Source organism: Sturnira hondurensis, unplaced genomic scaffold (genome assembly GCF_014824575.4).
Source record: "Sturnira hondurensis isolate 20B ecotype Veracruz unplaced genomic scaffold, ASM1482457v3 Scaffold0022464, whole genome shotgun sequence".
NCBI lineage: Eukaryota > Metazoa > Chordata > Mammalia > Chiroptera > Phyllostomidae > Sturnira > Sturnira hondurensis.
In genome coordinates, this window is record NW_028095095.1 from 1,595,670 (window position 1) to 1,619,260 (window position 23,591).

Here is a 23,591-nt window from a genome sequence, read left to right on the forward strand (position 1 = left end):
GCGTAATGACGTGATCCACGCTCGGGCGTCAGGACCGGCCTGTCAGGCGTGACTCTGCCCTTACAGCGGAGCACACAGCCCACTTTCAGACGCAGACCAGTCAAGTCAGCTGCGCTCTGCAGTCAGCACACGAGTGTGCTCTGAAGAGATGCACAAACAAGCAAAGAGTGGGCACCACTGTAAACTTTCAAAGATGGGCTACGATTTTACCAGCACAGCGAAAGTGAAGTGGAGAGTAACTACTCGAGACATTCGGCTTCTGCATGTTGTTCAAATACCTGCCTGCTCATCTCCTTCACTCCTGAACAAGAGATTGTTTTTAATTCTCTTGGGATGAAGGGGAAGATAGGGTAAAACACTGAAGAGTGGGGAGAGAAGCTGCTCTGGAGAAGGGAGCAGCGTATTCCAGGGTCCCGAGGTGGGGAGCAGGATTTCATATTCCAGGGGAGGAGAGGGATCGAAGGGGACGTGAACGTGGGAGGTGGAGGGTGAATGGAGTGGTTTGAAAAGAGAGGAGCAGGCAGAACGCAGACGAGACGGAGCACCAGGCACCACATCAGGAGTGTGCGTCTTCATCTGAGGAACAGCTGGAAGGCTGTGACGCTTTTTAAGTAAACCAGTGCACTAATCAGGTACGCCTTTTGAAAAGACCTCTCTGCCAAGAAAACCTACGAAAGAAAAAGCACAGAAGCAGGGAGACCATTGTTTATTCATTCAACAGATATTTACTCACACCCAGTAGGTGTCAGGCATTATTCCGTACACTGCAATAATGTGCCATACGGAATATAAACAGACATTCCTTCTCTCACGGAGCTTCCATTTGAGCGGGAGAACACAGACAATAAATTAAGGATGGTATGTAGTAAGAACTGTAAGAGAAAAAAATGAGACAGAATAGGGAGGACCTGGCCAGAGGAAAGGAGTCAGTAGATTCTGCTTTTGCAGAGGAAGTCCCAGAAATGATCACTCAGAAGATGATATGTGAGCAAAGACCTAAAGGGGGTGAGGGGCCAGCCAGCCAGATAACTGGGGAGTGAGCGTCCTGGGCGGAAGAACCAGCAGGTGCAAAGGCACTGGGGAGCTCCTGTGAGCACAGAGGAGGCCGCAGCAGGCACGGAGGAGAATAGTAAGAGATTATGTCACAGGGGATAGTGGGAGGTACGTGGGGCCTAGTGAGCCATTAAGAGTTTGATTTTTACTGTGAGGGAGGTAGGAGCAAGCCATTGGAAGGTTCTGAGCAGGGCACCATTCTAACCACCAGGTAGAGAGGAGACCAGGTGTAGAGAGGAGACCAGCAGAGCCTGGGGTGGCAAAGGTGAGGGAGGGCGGAAGGAAGAGGTTAGCGTGGCAGCTACCGCAGTGATCAGAGCACAGGTGGTGGAGGTTTGGGCTGGAGTGGGAATGGAGGTGATGCACAGCAGCGAGATTCGGGGTATCAGCTGAGGGGCCGAGACGGTTTGCTGACAGATCGTACCTGTAATCTAGGAGCTAGAGGCAAGTGGGAGCCCTTGGCAGGCGTAGCCGGAGGGATGAAGGAAATGTGGAAAACTGCGGCGGGAGCCTTCTGGGGGCAGGACCAAGAGTTTGGTTTCACACACGGCATGTTTGAGGGGCCGTGAAGACGTGCTTTAATGAATGGGCTTGGCAGTGAGGAACAACAGAGAAACAGTACTCGCCTGCGAGTGAAGCGCAGTCAGTGGCTCCCTTTCAGAGGGCAGATTAGGCAGGGTCAGGCGAAGCTCAGGTGGTGGCCATCCACCCAAGCCCCAGGGCCTGGAGCTCTGGTGGGGCGGAGACAGCCAGCTGAGGGTTCTGGAGGGAGGCACACGGGGGCGTTCTGGGTGCCGGGGAGACCCTGCGGACGCAGAGATGGAGGAGAACAGGAAAGTCAGACGTGTTCAGAGGAGATGGAGACCAACGATGCTCGGCTGAAACGCCGAGAGCAGAGGGAGTTGGGCTGAAACACCAAGGCAACATTCAGAACTAGGGAAGGCTTGTGGAATTCGAGTAGAAAGCAAAAATAGAAAATCCGGTTCGTTCTTCATTGTCCTAGTGAACGTTCCTTTCAACTGTGGGAACAGGGTGGAGTATTTTAAATGGCACATGGAATGCTAGAATCCCTACGTCTAGAAACTGTAGATTTATTCGTTTACAAAGGCACGAGAACTCTGGAGGGAAGCACTGCCAGCTACTCAGAGTAGTCACCTCGGGGTGGTGGGATTTCCAACACCGGTCTTTTGCATTTCTCTTTCTGTGTGCTGTTTTAATTACCGTGTTTTATTTCACAACTTGAAACTCAGAATGTCAGTTTTGTGCCTCCAGAAGGAAAATGAATCCGTGAGGTGATTTGCAGTTGGTCAAACTGCCTTTTGAAGCTTGGAGATGGCAACGATTAAAATGAAGATTCCAATTTGAGTGGAAAATGAGATTAAAAATTGATGTCTGTAAAAATCATAAATGAGAAGTAGAAGTTAGGTTTGCTGTGCAGATTAGTTAAAAGCGGGGTCTAGAATGTCACATGCGTCCTCTTGAATACCACCTGTCATGCCTGGGAAGAAACGAAGGGGGAGGGGAGAAAGAAGAATCCGCCGGGGCCGATTGACCTGTAACCGAGGCAGCGGCCACTCGGGTGCCAGGGAGGCCCCTCTTTTCCTCTACTTTGCGTCTGGTGTGAAGCCATCTCTAACCTCAAATAAAAGTAATTGCTTCGCTTCCCAGGTCTCAGTGAAGCCACCAAAAATCCCATGTGTTTATCTTTTATAAATTATGTTTATTTTTAATATTGCACGCTGATGATTCTTTCATGCACCGAGAGTCACACTCTGCTGACTCCCTGGGCCGGTGCCGGCATCCCGCATTTATTTTGTGTCCCACCGAGGATTTGTGGGGCCTGCGGGCATCTCCCCGGCCCTGTGTTGTGCGGGTTCTCATTCTGCCTCCCAGGCTCACTCCCCACTTGGGTCGCTGGTACCGTGTGCTGCTTCCACTTGCAGAGAGTGGTCACTGGTGGCTCATTGCTGGTGGGTGGTGACCGTGTGGGTGCCTGGTGCTGTCAACTGTTATGGGTCAGGCTGCCTCGGGGCCAGCTCAGAATAGCAGTGGTGTTGATGGACAGCAAAGGGGGGGAGCAGCGTTCCGCAGAGACCTGCGTGTCAGAGGGTGGGAGACCTTAGATTACCATGGGACCTGCAACAAAGAAGTTGCTGAGACTCCATCCTCTTCCTCATACAGGAAGCTTGCAGATCCGGTACAGCCTGGGCGGCACCAGAGAGCCGTACAACATCGACGTGGACCACAGGAACATGGCCAACGGGCAGCCCCACAGCGTCAACATCACGCGCCGCGAGAAGACCATCACACTCAAGGTACACACGTGTGCACATGTCTGTGTGTGTGATGCAGTGTGGTAACCTCTGTCCTCTCTACTGCTTGCGCATGGGTTCTTTGTGGTTTCGTTTTGGGGGTGGGGCGGATGGAAGAAACACTTGTTTGGACTTGGGTCTGCAGATCCCTAACTGGGGAAGCAGAAGGTTAGGTAGCTCTTCTCGCAGAGACGGTGACGGAGCTGGTGGGGAGGAAACTTCCCAGGGAGAAGCCGGAGTACATGTTGACTCTGTGGGTGCTCCGTGGCTTCGCGCTGTGGCCCACACGGCTGTCAGCCGCTGTTTTCATCCGCACGCCATCTGCGGTCTCCATGCGCTCAGATGTCTGAAGCTCTCCACGTTTCCCAGCGAAGGTTATTCTGCTGCCCCCAGCCTCTTTCTCTCACTGTGCCACGTGATACAGGTAACTGGCTTTTTTGTGTCCGCGGCTGCTTTTCCTTGAAAGTCCTCAAGACACAGACCTTCCCCAGAATCTCCAACTCTGGCCGTGGACTCTCAGCCCACAAAGGGATGGTTTTATTATGACACTCAAATTTTATTTCAGGTTCATTGGTTGTCCCTACCCCCACCGCTGACTTTGACAATGAACGAACCTGCCTGGGCGCCACCATGAATAAAACATAGCAGGAGGAGGTCTCCCTGGGAACTGAGCCAGAAGATCAAAGATGGGAACTGTCACTGCGCTCTCCGGCAGGTGTTGTGAATAGACACCTGTGGGCTGGGAGAGCTGCGGGCGCTGCCTTGTCCGTGGGCTGCGGCGGCGTTTGGTGGGGTTGAGCGGCCTCTCGGACCTCATTCAGACCCGGCTGCTTGCCGAGGGAGGTGCGGGTTGCAAGAAAAGCCGCAGGCCTGTCTCTTTTTGAGCAAGGGCAGCTGTCAAGTTCATAACTTGATGTGGAGTTTGCGCTCGGCCTTGCGCAGCCAACGCTAGAGGGCATTTTAAGATGAAGTCCTTCCAGGGAGTGACAGTGACGCTACAGCTTACCGTGCCATCCAGTGTGGCGTAGAGCAGGTGACCTCACCGTGACGGACAGCGTCCCTGTGCCGCGGGCCTGGCAGATGCTAGGTCCTGCAGATTATTTACTGAGTAAACCAAGTCCCTCTTTATCCCTGACTTGTGGCTCACACCATTTTATCAATACTGTGTTCACTGGCTTTTCTTTGGTGACATTCTTTTGTTTTAAACCATGCCGCCTGTCATCACTTTTAAAGTAAGTGACTTATCTTGCCATTTTACCGTTGCAAAATAATATTAAAAGATAAGAAGAGCTTGGCCATAGTTTGTGTGGCCCAGTGGATTGAGCGCTGTCCTGCAAACTAAAGGGTCACAAGTTCTATTCCCAGTCAGGGCACATGCCTGACATATGGGCCAGGTCCCCAGTGGGGCAGGGGAGGGGGGCCATCTGAGAGGCAACTACACATTGCTGTTTCTCCCCCTCTCTTTCTCTTTCCCTTCCCCTCTCTAAAATTAAATAAGTAAGTACATTAAATCTTTTTAAAGAAGAGTGCTGAGTAATTGGCATGAAAGACAGGGTAACTGGGAAGGCCCACCTTGGCCTTAGACTCAAGCAGCACGAACCCTGACTGTCCCCAAGGAAGTTCCCGCTCACTAGGGCCAAGGCCCGCAGGCTGTGGAACCACAAAGTGAGGACGGGCTGAGTGGGAGCAGAGGGAGAGGCGGTAGGCAAAAGAACCCCATTTCGGCAGGTATTTCCCAAAATGAGAGTTTGGGGGAAGGGTAGACTAGAAGGCCTCCCTTCTGGCACATTCCGTCAACTGGGGATGCTTTGGAACGACTCTTTTAGAACAAATATTAGGCCCTGGCTGGTGTGGCTTAGTTGGTAGGAGTATCATCTCATAACCCGAAAGGTGGCTGGTTTGATTCCCAGGCAGATTGTGGGTTCAATCCCCACTTAGGGCTCGTACAAGAGACAATCCATTAATGTTTCTCCCCCTTCCCTCTGTCTAAAATCAGTATGCACATCCTCAGGCGAGGATAAAAAAAGGAACAAATATCAGCTTAATCGGAGCCGCTGTCTGCCACAGTGCACTAGAGAGGGTGGACTATTTAAGAACCTGGGACTTGCGAGGGCGGAAAAGCCAAAGAAACCCAGGTAGTGAAGGAGAGAGAGATGGCAGATAACCCAGGGACTGAGGGGGGTGGGGGCTCCGGGAGAGTCCAGTTCCAGGGCTTGGGTTCTTTCGGTTGCCAGCGACAAAGGACAAATTCAGCGTTCGTTTGTAGGAAGAACTCCTGGAGCAGGTCATGCAGTTTCAGGAAGCGAACGTCGGGATTTCAGAGGAGAGTGCAGGGGACCTGGAGGATCAAAACAGAGACTGTCGCACGCTCCCTCTCTGCCGTCCCTCCCCTCCCCGTTCCCATCCCCTGTCCCTGTCATCGCTGCCAGTCCACCTCTCTGCCAGGACTGGGTTAGCGCCGTCTCACACACTCGGGGACATAGAGCCTGTGGTCCTAGACTTCCCTCCTCCCACCCTTGCTGCCAGAGAAAGGTCTGGTTTCTTGGTTCTCCTTTTGAAACCCTAGGGAGGGTCCCAGCTTGGGTCACGTGCCCACCCTTTCTGCAGGGACAGTGACTGATGGCCCCTCATCAGGTCTCCGGATTAGAGTGGGGAGTTGGGGAGCCCCGTCCGAGAGAGCAGGACTGCACTTGCAGAGAGAGGAAACGTGACTGCTGTGGGCAGCAGGGCCATTCAGGGCTATGAAGTCAGGGACGAGGTAAACTCTCCAGCAGGCAAGGGCTGAATCCCAGCACAGGGGTCTTGCCAGGGCACTGGAGAGCCCTACCCTCATGGCTCCTCCTGTCAAGAGGGAGACCCAACTGCACTGAGATTTCCCAACGTGTAGAAAGCCAGACACCGAGAGCCAGCTGAATTCAGTGGTCTGGGGTGCCCGTCTTTCTCAGCCCCGCCTCTCTGCTCTGGCCCAGGGGCACCTGCAGGGAGGGACGGTGCAGGAAGAAGAGGCAGGGCTCCCGCTACGGAAAAGTGGGTCAGGCAGCTCTCGCCCTCCTTCACTGAGGCAGGGAGGCCGTGCAGGGCCTGGCAGCCTTTCTGAAAGCACTCGGAACGCTAATGGCTCCTCGTTTTCTTTCCTAAAACAGCCTGCAGACCCCCTGGAGGACGTCTGCAGCCTCCAGAGTAGATGGAGGGAGATATAATAGAATGTTAATCACGATTATTTTTGTGGGAAGGGATTATACAGTTTCCTTCCCTCTAGAGTTTTCCATATTTCCTCATTTTCTACTAGAAGCATATGTTGTGTTCTTATAATGGAACCAAAATATGAAACATACATATGTCCTCACCTTATTCTAATATCCCCCAGTTATAATGAAATATAATGACACAGATGTTCAAGTAATGTCGAATTGCAATAAACTTTTAATCAAAGAACAAAAAGCTAATTCAAAGATGACTTTTAAAATACTATACAATAATGCCTTTGGAATTAAGGTGAAGTTTTACAGATTTATACACACTCAAACAGTGTATAATTTAGATGATGTTTGAAAACATCAGTGTTGATGGTGTTTTTAAAAGCACATTTATTCCCCTAGCAGGGTTTGGCCCAGGCCAGCATGGAGTTCATTTGCATTCCCTGAGCACAAACCACCTGAAATGGTGCTGAGCACTTGAGGGAAATTGACCTTGGGTGAAACACTTGCCTGCAAACCTCCGAGTGCCCGATCCACACGTAGATGATGAAGAGCTGACCCCAGGAGCTGTCAGACAGCTGCGTGGACCAGGCCCGCCCCAGCCCTCGAGTGGCGTCGTTCAGGAAAACCCCAGCTGCACCAGGGATAGTAGCTGAAGGCCAGCGTGGCCAACGTGTAAGACCAACCCCGGCAGGCAGCGGGCACCTGAACGAGCACCGTGCGCAGTGAAACATCCAGCCAGTTAGCCATGTCCAGGAGCCGGGCGTGACAGTGAATAAGTTCAAGAGCCTTGTATCACAAGTTCTTTCTTGCTACGTTCCTTCCTGCCTGCCCTCCATGACCTGCTTTCTTTCTTTTCTTCTTTCTTCCCTTTTATCCCAGCCACACTGCTCTAAGGTGGTTTATAGGGGACCGTAAAATGAAATTGAGAATTAAAGTAAGTCACAAAAAGTAGGGATCCAGGACAATGGCAAAGTAGATTGCGCTTACCCAGGGTGCAAGGTCTCACCCCTGTGCATAAATTTGGCCCTGAACTTCTTCGTGGCCTTAAGTACACAACCCATAAGGATAAAACACACCAGGTCCTCGAGGGGATCGACATTGTTCTTACTGCACCACTGTTTTCTAAACACCACGGGTGATATTTACTGGCGTGGAAGGCTGCTCATAGCGTGGCCCCTTGGGCAGCACCCCACATGTGGAAGAGTCATCCGTATGGATGCTCCCCGTGTTCCTGCACTTGGCTGTGCACGATGCTCACGTTCTCCCACTTAGTCCTCACGAAGGGCGATGGGACCACCCACAGTGAGGAAGCAGGGAGTAGCAGGGGCACGGGTCGGCCTAGGTCCGTCGCACTCAGAAGCCTGTCCACGTTTTTCTTCCCTCCTCTCGGAGAGGTGTCTGGAAGCAAGGCCGTGGAAGTGGGTGCTCCTGGCCAGTAAGAAGCTGAGTGGTGTCGTCGTTGTTGTTGTTAACATTGCTATAAAAATCTTTCAGGCCCTGGCTGGTGCAGCTCAGTGAATTGAGTGCTGGCCTGCAAACCAAAGGGTTGCTGGTTCGATTCCTAGTCAGGGCACATGCCTGGGTTGCAGGCCAGGTCCCCAGTAGGAGGTGCATGAGAGGCAACCACACATTGTTTCTCTCCCGCTCTGTCTCCCTCTCTCTCCCCTGTAAAAAATAAGTATTTTTTAAATTGCTCAGTAATATGCAAAAGCATGGAGAATAATAAACATATACCTATGTAGGCATCACTCCAAAATTACAAATTTTGGCGTTTTGCTCTGTTTCTTCATATCTTTGTAAAATGCAGTGATCGCTGAGGCCCTCTGTCTTCCTGGCCACACAGCGATCCTGAAAAAGGCCATGGATACTGTCTTCAGCATTTCTGCAACAAAGGTTTTCACAGGAATCATTTTTGTGTGACATGTTTTGAAGCGGCACCTCCTTGGGAGAGCCAGACATAACTTAAAAATGGATTCCAGCCAAAAAAATTCCACAGGGAGGGGGGACAGGAGGACCGGCGGATGAAGGACAAGGGGCCGAAATGGTAAAGCCTCAGCCTGGTCCAAGGATAAGGCCACCTCAGAAACATGAGCGCTCTGTGTGTTCTCCGAACCACCTGTCTAACCACCTCCGAACCACCTGTGGGGCTCGGCGGAAGTTAGACGGCGGAGGGTTCAGGGACACGTTCTCGGGGACGAACACTCAGAACCACAATCTCTGAAGTTCAAATGAACACATGGTAAGGAAGCATCGTTTGGGCTTCGTCAGACTGGAGGCCATCCCGCCGTCACCAAGAAGAAGCTAGCGGAGCTCCTGCCCGCAAAGCACGGACTTGCTTTCTGCAGAAACAACTCCCAGACCTCGGGAACAGACGATGGTGAGCTTCCCAATTTCCGATACCACGCAGACCATAGCTTCAGCTATTCTCATGGGGAATTTTTTAAACACGTTCAAAAAATTTATTGGCTTCTGTCCCTAAAGACAGTAATCAGAATTGCAACAGAGTGTGGAGAAATAGCTGTGTCAGTGGCTAACTGAGCGTGTTTGAGTGTGCACCCAGACGTGTTCAGAGAAGTGCACCAACAGCAATGATGGCGACGCCCTACCCTGCAGTCTCGGCGGCTCCCCCAGTGAAGTCGGCCTTGTGGCAGACAAGCAAAGTCCTGTGGTCTCCAGCAGCAGTGAAACCATGGTGGGCGGGTGCTCTGAGGGCGCACCATAGCCACCACGCCCGTCCCCCAGTGGCTCGGTGCCCCGATCTGGCTGAACTCCTGGTCATTACTGGCCTGGCTCTCCACGGCTCTGTCCTCTGGGAGCCCCTTCTTTGTCCAAAACCTGCCCCGGCCACTGCTGGGTGGTGTGCTAGGGACAGTGCCTTCGTGAGGCTGTGCAATCCCGAGGGCCCCTCTCCTGTGGGCGTTTTCCACCCTCGGGCCTTCTGTAGACCAGCCCTGTTTCTGGTTTCTTTGCCTGTATCACTCCTCAAGGCCCAGGTTGGCCTCTGGTCTACCTGCTGCCGTCGGTCCATGTAGCTACGCCCCACCTTCCTTCCCAGACGTGAATCGTGGACCCTCGTCATCATTCGCTGCTGAGTGCCCAAGCCTCTCTGTCAAGGTCACGGTGGCTGCCAGGAGGCCATCCGAAACAAGGGGCTGGGGCAAAAAGGAAAGACCCTCCGTTTTGATGCTGCCCACGGGGCCGAGTTGGCTTGTTGAACTGAGAAACCTTTGTTGGTCAGAGACTCTGGCCATTTTATTTCTCACTCTGCAGTTAAGGCTCAGAGTTTTTTTGGTCTTTTCGCCAGTCCCTCTCCCCGACGTTTGGAAACCAGCCATCTCTTCTCCGAAGTCCTATTCCCCTTGACAGAAGCAGCGGGGAGCAGACGACCCCCGCGACCATCCTGATGTCCCAGAGCTCCCTCCCCCTGAAGCTGTGGGTCGCAGGCACTCAGTCTGCCTTCCGGGTTATGTGAGGTGACCATTTTACCACATCTCTTACCCCACGCCACGGCCATTCGCCTCTCCATCCCCTCACCCCTGTGTCTGCACCCCACGCCGCCCCATCACAGATGTCTCTGCTTTGGCAGCCATCCTCTGCAAGGCACGGATGTCTGTATCACACGGGGCTGATTAGCTGTTGTCACAANCCAGCCCTGTTTCTGGTTTCTTTGCCTGTATCACTCCTCAAGGCCCAGGTTGGCCTCTGGTCTACCTGCTGCCGTCGGTCCATGTAGCTACGCCCCACCTTCCTTCCCAGACGTGAATCGTGGACCCTCGTCATCATTCGCTGCTGAGTGCCCAAGCCTCTCTGTCAAGGTCACGGTGGCTGCCAGGAGGCCATCCGAAACAAGGGGCTGGGGCAAAAAGGAAAGACCCTCCGTTTTGATGCTGCCCATGGGGCTGAGTTGGCTTGCTGAACCGAGAAACCTTTGTTGGTCAGAGACTCTGGCCATTTTATTTCTCACTCTGCAGTTAAGGCCCAGAGTTTTTTGGTCTTTTCGCCAGTCCCTCTCCCCGACGTTTGGAAACCAGCCATCTCTTCTCCGAAGTCCTATCCCCCTTGACAGAAGCAGCGGGGAGCAGCCGACCCCTGCGACCATCCTGCTGTCCCAGAGCTCCCTCCCCCTGAAGCTGTGGGTCGCAGGCACTCAGTCTGCCCTCTGGGTTATGTGAGGTGACCGTTTAACCACATCTCTTACCCCACGCCACGGCCATTCGCCTCTCCATCCCCTCACCCCTGTGTCTGCACCCCACACCGCCCCATCACAGATGTCTCTGCTTTGGCAGCCATCCTCTGCAAGGCACGGATGTCTGTATCACACGGGGCTGATTAGCTGTTGTCACAAAAAAATAATGCTCAGAGGCTTAATGCAGATAATTACATTTCTTCCTGCCCATGGACCAGTTCAACACGAGTATTGTTAGTTGGAGGACAAGCATCCTTCACACAGTGACACGGTCCCTGAAGTTGGGGCAGTGTGCGCAGCACATAAATACGCTGATAAAGAGTGAGAAATAGAGTAACAGAGGTAGCGGCTCAGAGCTGTAACCGCAAGGTCTGGGAGAAAGGGTAGGATGCTGATGGCGGGGGGGGGGGGGNAGGGGCGGGGGCGGGGGGGGGGGATGGTGGAAGGCCCACACACCCCTGCCCCGCCCCCTTGTGATGGAGAAGCAGGAGGGGTGGGGACGGGTGTTTCGAAGGAGAACACAGCGCTAAACAAAGGTGCGGCAGCGTGAGGACCCTCCTTCTACCCCACGAGTTGAGGAAGGCGCCGTGACAAGTGTTCCCTGGGGGAATACTGAGTCTGAGTAGGAGACATCCCAGGGTGCGTGGTCCTGCGCGGGTGCAGGGTGCTGTCAAATCCATGGTCTGGGGCTCATGCAGAGTTTTGTCAAAATTGTTGGTGGGACAGATACCACGTGTGTGATCTCACATATGTAATGAATATGAGACAGTCAGAGGCAGAGAGTGGGACGGTGGTTGGTAGGGGCTGGGGCCAGGAGGAAATGTGACTGTTCGTCCGGGGGACAGAGCTTGGGCTGCACGAGCTGCGTGGGTCCCGGGGCGACCTGTGCAGCACTGTGCTGCAGCTAACAGCACCGTGTGGGCACCAAACGCGCGCTCAGGGGGGATCTTAGGGCAGGCCTTGGTGTCCAGTGACAATGTAATAAGTAAAGGGCAGGAAGAGATTGTATTGGGGAGTGGGTGGGTCGGTAGCGTAGACTGCGGTGATGATTGCGTACGGCTTTCTGTTGGTCAAAAATAAGTAGTAAATATAAACAGCAACAACGATGACGATGATGAATTGTTGGAGGAGCTATATTGGCAGTGAATGGAAAAGTCACTCAATTGTGGGCTCATTGAGAAGCACGTTAACAACAGGAACCTTTGACGGGCAGGGCCCACCAACACCTCTCTCCCTGTGGGTTGTCAGGCATTCCCAGAAACCTCCTCCGTCCAGGGCAGCAGCTCGGTGCTCTGGATGGGACTTAAGAGTCCTCTTATATTGCCCTGGCTGGTGTGGCTCAGTGGACTGAGTGCCGACCTGTGAACCAAGGGGTCACTGGTTCAATTCCCAGCCAGGCACATGCCTGGGTTGTGGGCCAGGTGTCCAGTAGGGGACGCAGGAGAGGCAACCACACACGGATGTTTCTCTCCCTCTCTTTCGCCCTCCCTTCCCCTCTCTAAAACTAAATAACTAATATCTTTTTAAAAACAGAATCGTGTTGTATAGGACTCAGAAGACTTTCTGAGTCGGGAGAAGCCAGTGCTCTCAGGCCCATGAGAGAGCTGAGGAGACAGAGAAAGGAAGCCCAGGCGACACGGTCCCAGTGCCCTCGGAGACAGACCCGTCTCCCGTGGCTGGTCATCGCTCACGCCCTTGGCCCTACAAGCATCAGGGGCGCCAGGCTCGCCCCAGCTGTTCTGCCTGATAAACTCTGGAAACTCTGAAGAGGTCTGTCTAAAAGGATGTCCTCAGGAGAGCCAGCGTTCCGTGTGGAGTGGATGGGGGCAGCGGCGGGGACAGTGCCCCACACACCTGTCTGAAGAACTGTTGGGACGGGCGCTGTGTTCTGAGAGGGGACAGTGCCCCACACACCTGTCTGAAGAACTGTTGGGACGGGCGCTGTGTTCTGAGAGGGGACAGTGCCCCACACACCTGTCTGAAGAACTGTTGGGACGGGCGCTGTGTTCTGAGAGGGGACAGTGCCCCACACACCTGTCTGAAGACCTGTTGGGACGGGCGCTGTGTTCTGAGAGGGGCGGGAGGAGAGAGCAGCCTGCAAGTTGGAGGGACAGACTTCTCCGCGGCTCAGAAAGTGCCACCTGCAGCAGAAGGGGACACAGGCAGGTTAAAAGCCAGTTTAGCAAAGGAAGTTCATAGACCAGCTTTTAAAAATCGTTGCATCTGCTCGTAAAGGTTAGTCAATGTAACCTTTCTCAAGAATATTAGGAAAGAGGCCAGGACTTCCATCTGAGCCCAGTAAGGAGGAACCCCACTAGGGCCCGAACAGTGTGAATAACGGCAGCAGGGGGGAGCGGCAGCCTTCCGGAGGGCGCTGGGGACCGGCCCCTCCTTTTCCTAGCGCGTCTCAGGCTGCGCCCCACGTAACTCACCCACCCCGCGAACCCGACACCACAGAGACAGTGCGGGCTCAGCTGGGGGCGGCACTGAGGCTCGCACCCCCGTCTTCCCGACTCCCATGCCCAGACTGGAAACGCTGGCCCTCAGCGGGGCGACGCGATGAAGCGCCCATCCTCCCACGGGCCAGTCCCTCTGCCTGATCAGGGACCAAGTCGGGGGGCTGACTCGGCGTGATTTCTACCATGGGGAGGAAGGTTTTGGGCTCTGCCCTTCGAGGTCCCGCCAGCTGGGCTAGTCATTAAACCCATTAGGAGACAGATGAGCCAGGGGAGATAACTGGATTTAATTGCACACGTTCTGGGACCCTACACACATGAGAGAGACCCCTGCGTCTGAGAGGTTCAGAAAGAGAGTTGGCGTGAGGTGTAAATGGCACCTGAGCTGAGGTGTAAGGTCGGGGCCTGCGGCTTCAGAAGGGAGGGGCCTTCTCGGCCCAAGGAGGAGAGGTGTTCTGTAGGGAGATACTCACCCTGCCACGCAGATGGGTCAGAAAAGCTCCTCTCTGGTAATAGTAACTCTTACGGGCAAGGCCCCCGTGTAGAGTCTTCCAGATCGTCAGGAGAGGGGCAGGGCTTCCTCCTGAGCCTGCAGGACCCCTGCCTTCAGCTCAGAATAATCCCCATGACCAAGGAGCCCGTCTTGGGGAGGCCTGTTCTGAACCCTTTCCTGCAATGGATCGTCATGTAAAAACTAAAAACCATATAAAAGTATATACAGTAGTACCTCTGTCTTACGAAACTAATATTGTGGAGCCTTTAAAACAGACCATGAACAGTGTTTGTGCTAAACAAGAGAGGTAACCTTCAACAATTTGTGAGCAATTATATTCGTTTTTGAAATTCCAAATTACGTGATAATCTCCTTAGGAAAAAAAACCCTAGTGTACCAGAGGGGAAAACACGTTTGTTAAAGAAGTGGCCCAGTGGCGTTTGGTGGGTGTCATAAAATCGTAACTTTTGTAAGTGAAAAGAGCGAAGAAGTCCGACTTCAGGGCCAGGTTTTCCCGGGGCACAGACAGCCCTGTGCCACGTCCCTCGGGGGCTGAACGAGGCCCCGTCCTCGCCTTCGCACACCCTCCCCCTCTAGTAATGAACGGGGAGTCGGGCCAAAGCCAGACGCCGATGTGCAGGTGAATTATTTTAAGCCGCGTGTGCCTTTATTACTTTTCGACTTTCTGCCAATAAAGAACAATGAAGAAAAAGTGTACAGTTGTAAACACTCCTGAACATTTTAATATCAGAGGTTATTCGAGCCTTTATTAGAGAAAGTAACACGGTTTGGAAGCATTACCTCTTTTTGGGGTTGTCAGAACAAATAAAGAACGTTGACCTCACTAGCCTCGGGCCGTTTTCTTGAAATTACATTTGACTGTAACGTCTTCCCTTTGGTTCATTCGGTGTGTCTCTCCTCCGGTGAGGAAGTCACAGCCTCGGTTGTGCACTAGGAGCCTGACAGGAGGAGGGAGGGGGGATCTGGAATAACGATGAGCCCTTAAAGTCTCCACTGTCTTACCTCCGGAAACACACTGAGCCATTCACCCGGTCTCCGTTGGGGTTCTGAGCGAGCGTAGTACTACTTCCCCGTCCGCTTTAACAGCAGACCGACTCACTGTGTTTAATTCCGTGGAGGGCGTGGGTCAGTGTGGCACTGGTTTCTTCTGTCATTCCACTGCCCTCATTCCACAGGAGACACCTGGGGAGAGAAGCCAGAGGATGTAAAATTGGAAACTCGCCCACCAACTTGGTCTGCGTGCTAACTGGAGTTTGTTTTCAGTATTTCCCTGCATCCAGAGAAGCCCGTTCCTAGTTGAGATACACACTGAAGACCTCGTAACTTCATTGGCTTTTTGTCATTTGGGTTTAGGTTGGTCTGTCGGTCTGCGGCCCTCAGAAGGGTATTGTAGTGAGTTTTCCTTGTTTAATTCTGAACAGAGAGTAGGACTGTTGGGTGGCGTTTCCCAAAAAGGGAAAACAGGATACACAACCATCAGTTCCTAGGATACCTGCCCCTGCCAGCACCTGCAAACCAACCTATAGCTTTACACTGAGGCCATCTCTGCACTTAGCGGGGTGGGCACCCTGCACTTAAAGAAACAATTTCTGGGTGTTCAGTGGGGAGCTGAGGACGATCCCACTGAAGAAAGCTAAATGTGCTCAAGAGGGTTCCGTTAACAGTGCACTTTTCTTAATTTGAAACCGCACGGGTATCGCTAAAAAACCACATGGGTACCGCCGTGACAGCTCACTGACATCAGCTCTTACCCATGGCCCCCACCCAACCCCCCACACGGCGGGAAAACTGCAAGCAGCAACCATTCCCAAAGCCTGGCGCGGCTGAGCTTAGGTGGTGCTCAGCACCATCCCACGCGGCTGCTCACTGATGGGAAGTACCACTGAGCGCAACGTCATTCGAACGCAGTGTGAAGAGGGCCATGTGTTCTGGGTATCCCCTGTGTGCAAGAGACCCAGGTGGGCAGTGGCGGTGGGTGGGGCAGGAGCTGTGACCAAGGTGTGTCTTTTACGCCGAAGGTGCTGATGTTCTGGGAGGAGAGAAGAGATGTGCACACACTCCACATCCACTTCTCCAGATGGCAGAAGCCCAGTCCACCCAGCTCTCCTCCAGAAGAGACGTATCAGGGTGGTCTCCCTCTCCACGTGCAGACCCTAGGGAGGGGCTGTAGCAGGAGGAAGTATGAACTGTTTGGGCTGGCCATGGGCCGTAGCTCGCAGGGCGAGACCTCCTTCCAGGGTGGTCTGAGTCCGCACAGAGGCCCCGTGCATGTGGACGGGGAAGCTCAGAGGCTGCCACTAAACCGAGAATGACACGGGGCCCTTTCCAACAGGCACTCCCGCTCCGTAGCTCCGAGTCCGGGCAAGGCACCGAACTCTCCACTTCCTGACTTGTGAACTAGGAACAAGGCCGCCTACTTCAGTGAGGTTTGCGTGGGGGCTGAGTGAAAATACTCAGGAAAACGTGCAGTAGAGATGTTTATCTGCTTATAAATGCTACTTCCCTCCCTTCCTTCCTTCCCAATGCCCTTCTCTTTCCTAAAAGCAAAAATGGAGAGAGAGAGAGAGAGACCACCAACCAACTTACTGGCACGGCCTTCAGGACGAAGGCTCCTGCTCCATCACTGACTTGAGGGTCAAGCCACAGAGCGAGCCCTCGGCTCCCAGTCTCTTCACAGCGGGCAGCGTGGCAGCTGCCTCCTTGAGCCACGGTCCCCCAGAAAAACCACCAACCACACAAGCAGGAGCCAAGGCCCAACTGAAGCGTGGCCTTGTGCCAAGGAAACTCAGGCAAAGCTGCTGCATTTTGGGGACTATAAGACACACTTCACCCCCCAATTTGGGAGGAATAATGGTCATTAATGCTGCTGTTGAGTTCTGTTTACATTGGTGAAATATTATGCTATTTATGTTATTAAATATTTTACCACATTTTTTGCTTCAAAATTTTTTTTCCATTTTCCTCCTCTAACACCTAGGTGTGTTTTATGGTCCGCAAAATATGGTAACCTTCTTGGGGTGGGGCAGGCGGGGAGGAAGGGATTGGCGAACACTTTACAAAGCGTCTGAGCTGTTCCCTAAAGGTTTTCCGTGGGGATGGGATCGCCACATTCTCTTACATTTAGCTGCAGGAATTCGACGTTTGCTCTCCTGCAATTCGTAAAAATTGTACTGAGGAAGCTAAGGGGGAAAATACCAGTTCCACCCATTGTGCTCATCTGATCGGAAGCAGAAAAAAGACTCGTAATGAGTATGTCAACACTTCCAAGTTTTTCATTTCTTTCCTGAAACAGTTTCATCCGCAGATGAATTACGCAGGGCTAGACAGGACCGCCATTCCTCCACACCAGAGAAAGTGTGTTTACTTCACTGTGCCTTCCTTACGGCTCAGTGGGAAAGCAGTCGCAATGCAATCCCTGACCCAGTTTCGGGTTTCGTGTGTCAGTCTCTCTCGCCTGCTCCAGAACACAGCCAAAGCTCATAAACCCGGCGTTGGAGAGTTCATTTTCTCCTCCAAGCACATTAAGCACATAAATCATCTCTAAGAAAGAAGAGAAGGTTCCCGGATCTCTATTTTGTCTGGCATGAAAACCAGAGTTCAATCTGCAAGGCATTATATTGTTACATCCATCTGCAGAACACTGGAATCGCTCTCTGAGATCGTAATTCTCAAAGCTATTTTGGAGTGCAGTAGGCAGACAAGGTTGTTTCCCATGCACAGGTGACAAAGCAGGCTCCTGTCCCACATGAATGTATCTCTTCCCTGCACAAGTAAGTGGATCTCAATACTTATGGGGGTTCCAGAGGGTTACTCGCTGCAATCTACTCAAGAGTGGGAAGAGTCAGCCCTGGGATTGAGGGAAGGTTTGGGTGGACCTGGTAGCTTGCTGGTTCCCGAGCTAGTAGTGTTCAGGTGCCCTCTAGTGGCCGTTAGCCATAACTAGTGCTGAAGCTGGGGAAAGCAGCAGTTTTTCTGCAAACGCTCCCCTGATCAGGAGCCATGGGTTGTTATTACAAGCATGGGTCATTTGCATCTGATATGAAATGCTGTGATGGAGGTGGGACTTGGTGGTGCTTGCATAAATGGAAGCCTGCCGTTGTGCCCGAAGAAGACACCTGGGAGGTTGGCCTAGCCCTGCACATCTCCCGTCTCTGACCCTCAGCCCTGGCCGTGGGGAGCCCCAAGACGTGATGGCCGAGGGGCTGCATAAATGAATGGCTCACATTGCTGAGTCGTGGGCACACACCGCATGCTTGATGCCTGTCAGAGTGCACGATTCGCTCCACTTTCTAAGGTGTGTTTGCTCTGCATTCCTCCCTCCCACAGCAGTTGGTGAACTAACAGTTAGCCCTGCCCTGATGTGTTTGCGATGAGAAGATACAATCGACGTGTTGGAGGAGGCGGTAATAAAAAGCCTTTGTGGGTATAAGAGAGGATCCAAGCTGGTAATTCAAGAGTGAAGGTGAAGCCCTGGCTAGTGCAGCTCAGTGGATTGAGTGCCAGCCTGCAAACCAAAGGGTTGCTGGTTTGACTCCCAGTCAGGACACATGCCTGGGTTGTTTGCCAGGTCCCCTGTAGAGGGCGCATGAGAGGCAACCACGCAGTGATGTTTCTCCTCACTGTCCCTCCCTCCCTTTATCTAAAAATACATTTTAAAATCTTTTTTTTTAAGTGAAGATGAAGAAAGGCACTAGAAAATGGAAGTGGGGGTCACAGAAGAAAGTGGCTGAGTAGATGGTGGCTGCTGTAGCAAGCCTCCCTCCTGAAGTCGTCACCCAGGGCCACTAGCAGAGGCTTGGCTGGGAGGAGGGACAGGGGAAAGGAGCCTGGGCTGTTGGCCCAGCTCCAGGTCCCCATGAAAATGATGTCAGATCCCCGGACTATCAACCCTGCAGCTGCAGCCTGGGCACCTCTGCGAAACCCCACCGGGCGCCCAGGGGCAGGCGTGGGTAGCCTGCAGTGTCCGGGCCATCTCTGAAACCCACCCTGCACTGGGGGGTGGGGGGTGCGGGGTGCAGAGGGGGACAGGGTCGGACAGGGTCGTGTGAGTCAGAAGGTGCATGAGAGGTGATGCAGTAAAAATGCAGGAGAGGGGGACCTGAGGCAGAGGCGACCCCGGGTGCCCTGCCCCCTGACCATGTGCACTTGCTGCAGGCACCCTGCCTGCCTTGTTCTGCAGTGGCACAAGGCTCAGGGTGGCCCCGTGGGGACACTCGGACTTTGCAGGCCCACAGGCCTCTGGGCAGAGCCTCTCAGGAGCTGTGTGTCCTCGTAGGTGTTGTCTCGGTTTCCTCAGCCATGAAATGGGCCAAAGTAGAATGTGTGCTCATGGGGTTGTTTGCAGATTCATTGAAACTGTGACCTGGAGTTGACCTTCAAGAGCCCTTAGGTGCTAGTCCGGTGATGATGATATTGAGGGGGAGGAAGAGAAGGACCCAACTTCGTGGAGGGAAGTCTCTGTCCTTACTCCTTTCTCCCACATGCTTTCAGCAGCTGCTGCTTCCCAAGATTGGCAGGGGAGCGCAGGCGGGATGTCGGGGGCTGCTAGACCTCCCGGGGGGCACTGATGGGGCAGCTGGGTCCCTCCGAGGGAAGAGCGCATCTGGTGTCACTGAGGTGCCACAGCCGTGTACCGACTTGCCGAGCCAATTTGGACGCGGGCCCCGAGTCCAGAGGTACAGCTAACAAGCTTTCGGGCTGAGAATCATCTCCGTCTATTGTGTTACCACTTTCACACGTGCACACGTGTGTGCCCCCACAGCTGGGTCACGGGAAGGCATGAATGCTCTTCTCTCTCTACACCACCTCGAGTCTTTTCTGTTCCCATCCCTTACCACCTCCACTGTGTTCTCCCTCCCCACATTCGTTCCGCTTCTCGGAACAGGCTCCCAACACGGCATTAAAACGCCGTCAGTGTTTTCAGGGGGCTGAGCTGTCCTGCCTTCCACAGGCCAGCGGAGCTGGCCGCTCACTGCAGCCAGTCGTGTGTGGACTGTGCACACACAGTCCCTCTCTCTCACCAGAGCAGAGCCTGAAGGAAGTGGCCTCAGTGCCCGGGTGTCACCAGTGTCTGGACTCCCTCCTGAGCCCCGGTATTGCCGCCAAAACCTCCTGGCAAAGTCATGTCGATAGAGCCTCTGAGATGAGAAGCGCGTTTTTGCTGAGCTTTTTCTAGTATCAATGACTTTCACAATATTACAGTTAAAATCAATAGAAATATAACCTTTTCAACCACCAAAAATGAGTTCATTTTTATTATCTTTTCTGCCATTAGTGTCACAATTGCAAAAGTCACCAGGTCAACTTAGCTTTATCGAAAGACCATTAAAGAAACAAACTCAAACTCATTTAAATACGGAAGCCAGTGCATTAAAATGATCAATAAAGTAAAAGCACCTGGGACTGCTTTATTTGTTTAAACACATGACATCTGAGAGTCATTTTGCAATCACGACTTTAGCAAAACCATAAACGTAGACCAGCCAATAATGAAAAAATGCCGTTTCATTAAGTAGGTTCAGAACCGTAAAGCCTTTCGCTTTAATCTGATTCGACACACAGCTTTTACATTTTCTCTCAGTATTTTAAGATGTCACCTGGCGAAGAACCATCGATCAATGAATACCGTTTACTTAGAAAACCGTTTGCTCCCAGGTCGGAAGAATGACAACGACAGAAAGCAGAGCGTCAGTTTTTAAAAAATTCGAAACACAGGGCCTGGCCCCAGTGACGGGAGCCCTGGCCTTGCAGGACATGAGAAAGCTTTCTTACTAAGGGCCCTCGGCCCTGCACGCAGCATCGTGTGATGCAGCTGTGCTCCGAGCTGAGCATCTCCTACCGACTGCGAGGGCTTGGACTAGACACAGACCTCTCGGAGCCTCAGGTCCTCTGTACCTGACGACAATGATACACTTTTCCACCTCCTTCCCTAGATCCGAGAACAAAGATGGTTGTCGTGAACCTCTGTAAGTTCTTCTTTACAAGCAGTGATGTACGTTACAAACTCTGCCCTGGCCAGATGGCTCAGTTGGAGCGTCATACACCCCAAAGGTGGTGGGTTTGATTCCCGGTCAGGGCACACGCCCAGGCTGCTGTCTCTGTTCAGTCCCCAGTTGGGGCGTGTGCGGGAGGCAGCCAATTGTTTCTCCATCACATTGACATCTCTCTCTCTCTCCTTCTTCCTCTCTTAAATCAATGAGCATATATTCTCAGGTGAGGATTTTAGAAATAATAAATAAACTACAAACTTTTGAGGTAGTATGTGTTTAGAGTAACTGTAGAATCGGAGTAGAGGCAGCCAAACAAACTGTTGTCACGTTGTATGATTTGGGCAACATTATATATGTTGATGGATACCTATTTTCAACATTGACCATTTCTGATTTAATTTTTCACGCATCTTTTTCTGTCCATTTAGTTTGTTTTCCCTTATCCCTGGAAAGTCATTTTACAGTTTAGCAAAATGTGTTTGCCTTCAGCTCCTCAGGAGAATAGGCCATATGATAGTATTTACTTGGTGCTAATTATGTTAATTATTAACTAATCCACCTATTGGGTGTAATGATTAAATTCGATGGTTATTTAAGTGATGTGAAGTATGAAAGTGTATATAAAAGCCGTGAGCTTTGTTCATACTGGATCTCTAAGAAGGAAGTTAGAGGTAAAATTAGTGGAACTGGTTCACATTTTAATTTTTAATGCTTTATAATCATTTTTTGCATTCTCATTTATAAGTCAAAACACAAACCTGGAAGTCCTAAGTGTTTTCTGACCAGATTCTTTGAAAAAAGTGTTATAGTATTTGGGCCATTCCTGCTGTAAAAGCCTTCAAAAGGAAAGCTATTTCAGCCAGGAAATGAGAACTTCTCCTCTCATTCACTAAAATTTATAAAAATTATACAATTTATTAACACAAAATCAGTTTTTAAAAACACTTCATGCTCTAAGTAGTACCCATGTTTCTCCAGTAGGTGGAGCATTAGACTGGGGGAAAGCGGACGGCTGTTCGAAAACGATTTTTCCCTTGGTACTGTTTTGAGAAACTTTCCGTGTACTACAACACAGATCACCCAGTGGGCTCACTGATTCCTGGAACTGCATCCGTGCTGCTGGGTTTCAGATGCACAGACCGGGGGGGAGATAAAGTGCACCGATCGCATTACCGTGATACCCACGGCCCTGGGACAAGAGGAGGAAGTACCTGGAACACCTTGCATTTTAAAACTGCTGAGCCAGCCGAAAATGAAACCTTCTGACATCTCTGAAGGAGGAATAATGTACAAACACAGCAAAGATCTGTCTCTTCAATGCGTTATTTCTCGAGCCTTAAGCATTTCTGGAAAAGAACATCCCTTGGAGTCTGATATTGGTTCAAGGCCAGTGCTGCCACTTCCAGCCTGTGAACTTGGGCAGATCACTAACTTTCCCTGGGCCTTCACTTCCTCTTCTCCATTTGTGGGCGAGGCGGGGAGTGATAAACTGTTTCTAAGGCTTCTTGCCTGTGCTTTCCCAGCTGAACCTGACCTTTATATAAGCATCTGCTCAGTGCTGAATGTTGGAGCCAAATTGGCTGATCCATAAATACATATGGCAGAGACAGAGAGTGCTCTGAGAAGGCTTCCTGGCTGGTGTGGCCCCAGGTTCGATTCCCAGTCAGTGCACCACTTCCCATTCATGGAGTATATACCATGCAACACGCTCAGCCACCTCCATTACTAGCCCAGTCATGAAGCTTGGTCATTTCCCAGGGATTCCACGGCTCTGTGACAGGGCGGAGTGTTTCTTGGGCTCTTTCTTTTCCTTAAACACATCTATCAGTAGGGTTTATGAGCAGCTTCAGCCAAAAACAAACCGAGGCGGACAGCAGCGTGACGTCCCAGGTGACGACCTGTGTCTGCATCCTTGGTTGCTCTTGGCCTTGGCATACCCTAAGGCCAGGCAGCGTAAGAGGCTGGCAGGCTGCCCCCCACAAGGATGCCCTTGTGGTTCTCAGCCCTGCAGTCCCGGCATTGGGTTATGCCAAAGTCAGAGCTGCCGCAGCCCTGGGAGTGTCCCAGAGCGTCAACTCTTAGGGCCCCAAACCGGCCATCAGTGTGTCTCCCTCGCCGTGGTCTTCAGTACGGAGTCGGGCTCACTCACCCCGACCGGGCGGCCACGAGACCCTGTGGGGCTTCGGGCAGTCGGACCGTCCATGGAGCCGCCCTCTAGACCAGACGTTCTGACGGAAGTAAAGCTAGGGTCTCCGCGTCTTCACTCACACACGCGCACCCACATCAGCGTGGCTCGGCCAGTGACGGCGTCTGATAGTTGTGAAGGTGGTAAGTGCGCCCTGGGATGGCCTGGGTCCTCGGTGGACCGGGTGGCATGCTGGGTGACACTGCCGAAAAGAAACAGCCCAGAGCCCAGAGGTGGAGCGCTGTGCCCAGGCTCCGGCACCCCATGCCTCTCCTGTCGGCCTGCGCAGCCCAGGGCCCGTGGGTCGATGAGCAGACGGAGAGGGCAAGGGGCACAGCCCATGTCCTCGCAGTCACTGCCCTGCCGGAGAACGGGAAGGGACAGGCTGCGACCCTAGAACTGGTGGCAGGCCCCAGTGAACGATTTCGTCCCCCGCGCCTCGTGTAAGTCCGTCCCGTGTCCTGTGCGTGAAGGAGGACACGGGAGCTGGAGTCAGGAGGAGGTGGGGACATCTGGGTGAGTTGACCCCTGGTGCTGGGTGGGCTCCCGCCCTTTCCAGTTCTCAGTGGTGAGTGGCCTGAGGCTTGCAGGGACCCTCAGCACAGACCCCTGGGCGGGATGGAGATTAGGGTGAGAGAAATCAGTGGTCTCCTGTGAAGTCCACAGGAGTTTCCGGGGGAAGAGACACAGAGATGG

General features: G+C 52.6%; 1 protein-coding gene across 1 annotated transcript in view; it reads left to right on the top strand.

Annotated features, from left to right (window-relative positions):
• Positions 1-23,591, top strand: part of CNTNAP2 (contactin associated protein 2) — a 1,160,842-nt gene that overhangs the window by 1,040,428 nt on the left and 96,823 nt on the right. Inside the window, exon 20 of the mRNA XM_037035585.1 lies at positions 3,235-3,368. Coding sequence (XP_036891480.1) covers positions 3,235-3,368 — 134 coding nt within the window. The remainder of the gene's footprint in view (positions 1-3,234; positions 3,369-23,591) is intronic.